This window comes from Penaeus vannamei, chromosome 38 (assembly GCF_042767895.1).
Source record: "Penaeus vannamei isolate JL-2024 chromosome 38, ASM4276789v1, whole genome shotgun sequence".
NCBI classification, from domain to species: domain Eukaryota; kingdom Metazoa; phylum Arthropoda; class Malacostraca; order Decapoda; family Penaeidae; genus Penaeus; species Penaeus vannamei.
The window spans coordinates 414,653-417,152 of record NC_091586.1 but is presented as its reverse complement, the minus strand read 5'-3'; the positions used below and the strand labels follow the sequence as shown (position 1 = coordinate 417,152).

Genomic DNA, 2,500 nt, shown 5'->3' with positions numbered 1-2,500 from the left:
GAGAAAGAGGCAGGAAGGCTGACACACCGACTGACACTAGTATAATTACATCATACAGACTGCCAGTAACTAATGTATGTGTTATAACTACTAATAGCTAATGTGTGTGCATAATACAGTACACGCATATGATATGAACTACTGAACTAACGCTGATATCGAATCCTTATCTTCACATAGGTGACAGCAACCGGGATGAGAACCTGCTGTCAGAGGGAACAACCGCAAATCTGCCTCCTCGTCTATTTGTTCACATCCCTGAGCGTCCTTTACCTCCTCCTTAGCAGCCAGAGCGCCCAGTCGAGGCCCCTGGGGAGGTTTCCTGCCAATACTCTCGGTCAAGGACATATCCAAGACGCAGCAGACAGGAATTGGAGGAACCTCTCTCGGGAGGACCTGGCTCGACTCTCCAAGATGGGCAAGAGGATGATCCTGGACCAGGACGTCGGGCCGCCGCGGAACAGGAACTTCACCATCCTCATTTGGCGAACGAGTGACAAGGCAAAGCGCCACTTCATTCGCCGCAACGGAGCAAGAGAACTGGACCCCTTCGAGGACTGTTCGGTCCACAACTGCCAGATCACGTACGAGGACTCGGCCGCCGCGACGGCAGACGCCATCTACATCCACCTCCACACCACGAGGGGCCCCTCCTCCTTCCCGGCTCGGAGTAGTCCCCAGCAGATATGGATTTGGCATACAGACGAAAGTCCTTTGCACACACTCCCCCGAGCAACCATCAAGAACCTCAAATACTACAACGGGTTCTTCAACTGGTCAATGACTTACAGGATGGACAGCGACGTCCCAGTTCCCTACGGCAGGACCATCAGGCTTCCGGAGCACGAAGCTGCCCAGCGCCTCGAGAATTACTTCGATGCCAAGCCCAAGTTGGTAGCAGTGATGATGAGTAACTGTGAGATGTTCTCAAACTCGAGGATCCTCTACATCAAGATGTTGCAGCGATATATTAAAGTAGACTTTTATGGAAAATGTGGCACTCTCACCTGCCCAGGCCACTTCGAGACAGACTGCAGTGTTCTGAGCGAATACAAGTTTTACCTCGCCTTCGAAAACAGCGACTGTCAAGAGTACATCACGGAAAAGGTGAGATTCAGCCCTAAAACTTCCTCGTTTCTTGGTTACAATCAATTTTGTTTCAGTTTATATCACTCAGAAATCAACACCTTGACTCACTCTCTCTCTCGCTCTCTCTCTCTCTCTCTCTCTCTCTCTCTCTCTCTCTCTCTCTCTCTCTCTCTCTCTCTCTCTCTCTCTCTCTCTCTCTCTGTATATATATATATATATATATATATATACATATATATATATATATATATATATATATATATATATATATATATATATATATATATATATAGAGAGAGAGAGAATATAGATATAGTTATATATGTGTATATGTGCAGAGTAGATACACATTTCTATATCTTCATCTATATATTTCCGCATATTTATCTGTCTGTGTGTGTGTGTGTATATATATATATATATATATATATATATATATATATATATATATGTATGTATGTATGTATATATATGTATGTATATATATATATATATATATATATATATATATATATATATATATATATATATATATAATGTGTTGGGAGAAATGCCGTTAAGTTTTGTAATGAGTAACTAATTTGGTAATGCTATGACTTTTTCCTCGCATTTTCGGCCATCGCTCGTTACTCGTCGAGGCGCGGTCACACGAGCACTTTCATCCCCCACACACCTCGTAAGTGTCAGCCCAGGTCACGTGGCGGCAAGCTCCTCCCCCTCGAGCAGGAGCATCGGCCAAAGTGTGAACAGATGTGCGTGTAGTCCTAGTCAGCAGGAAGAGATAGAAGTGTTATAGATAGATAGATAGATAGATAGAGGTCGTTGCCGCATTGCAGGTGTGGTGGAGCGCCCTGGGGAAGGCGGCCGTGCCCGTGGTCATGGGCGCCGAGGCTGAATACTACGAGAAGGTCCTGCCGCCCGGGTCCTTCATCCACGTGGACGACTTCGAGACGCCCAAGGACCTCGCCGAACACCTCAAGTGCGTCGCCGTCTTTGGACTGTGTGTGATATCTCTCTCTCTCTCTCTCTCTCTCTCTCTCTCTCTCTCTCTCTCTCTCTCTCTCTCTATATATATATATATATATATATATATATATATATATATATATATATATATTGTGTGTGTGTATATTTATATATACACTTATATACATATATATAAATACATATATAAATATAAATATATATATATGTATATATATATATATATATATGTGTGTGTGTGTGTGTGTGTGTGTGTGTGTGTGTGTGTGTGTGTATAGTGTGTGTGTGTATTTATATTACATATATGTATACTACATATATATTATATGCACATTCTATATATCGGCTCTGGATTTCCGACTCCAAAATTCCTCTTTGGCAAAATTCCTTTTTTCCCGGCAGACTCCTCGCGTCGGATCGCCGAGCC

The 2,500-nt window shown here is 43.2% G+C and overlaps 1 protein-coding gene across 1 annotated transcript in view; it reads left to right on the top strand.

The window, feature by feature from the left end:
- Positions 1 to 2,500, top strand: part of LOC138859805 (3-galactosyl-N-acetylglucosaminide 4-alpha-L-fucosyltransferase FUT3-like) — a 5,935-nt gene that overhangs the window by 2,256 nt on the left and 1,179 nt on the right. Inside the window, exons 2-4 of the mRNA XM_070116092.1 lie at positions 181 to 1,107; positions 1,926 to 2,068; positions 2,476 to 2,500. The exon at positions 2,476 to 2,500 is cut by the window's right edge and continues 1,179 nt beyond it. Coding sequence (XP_069972193.1) covers positions 196 to 1,107; positions 1,926 to 2,068; positions 2,476 to 2,500 — 1,080 coding nt within the window. The 5' untranslated portion in view covers positions 181 to 195. The remainder of the gene's footprint in view (positions 1 to 180; positions 1,108 to 1,925; positions 2,069 to 2,475) is intronic.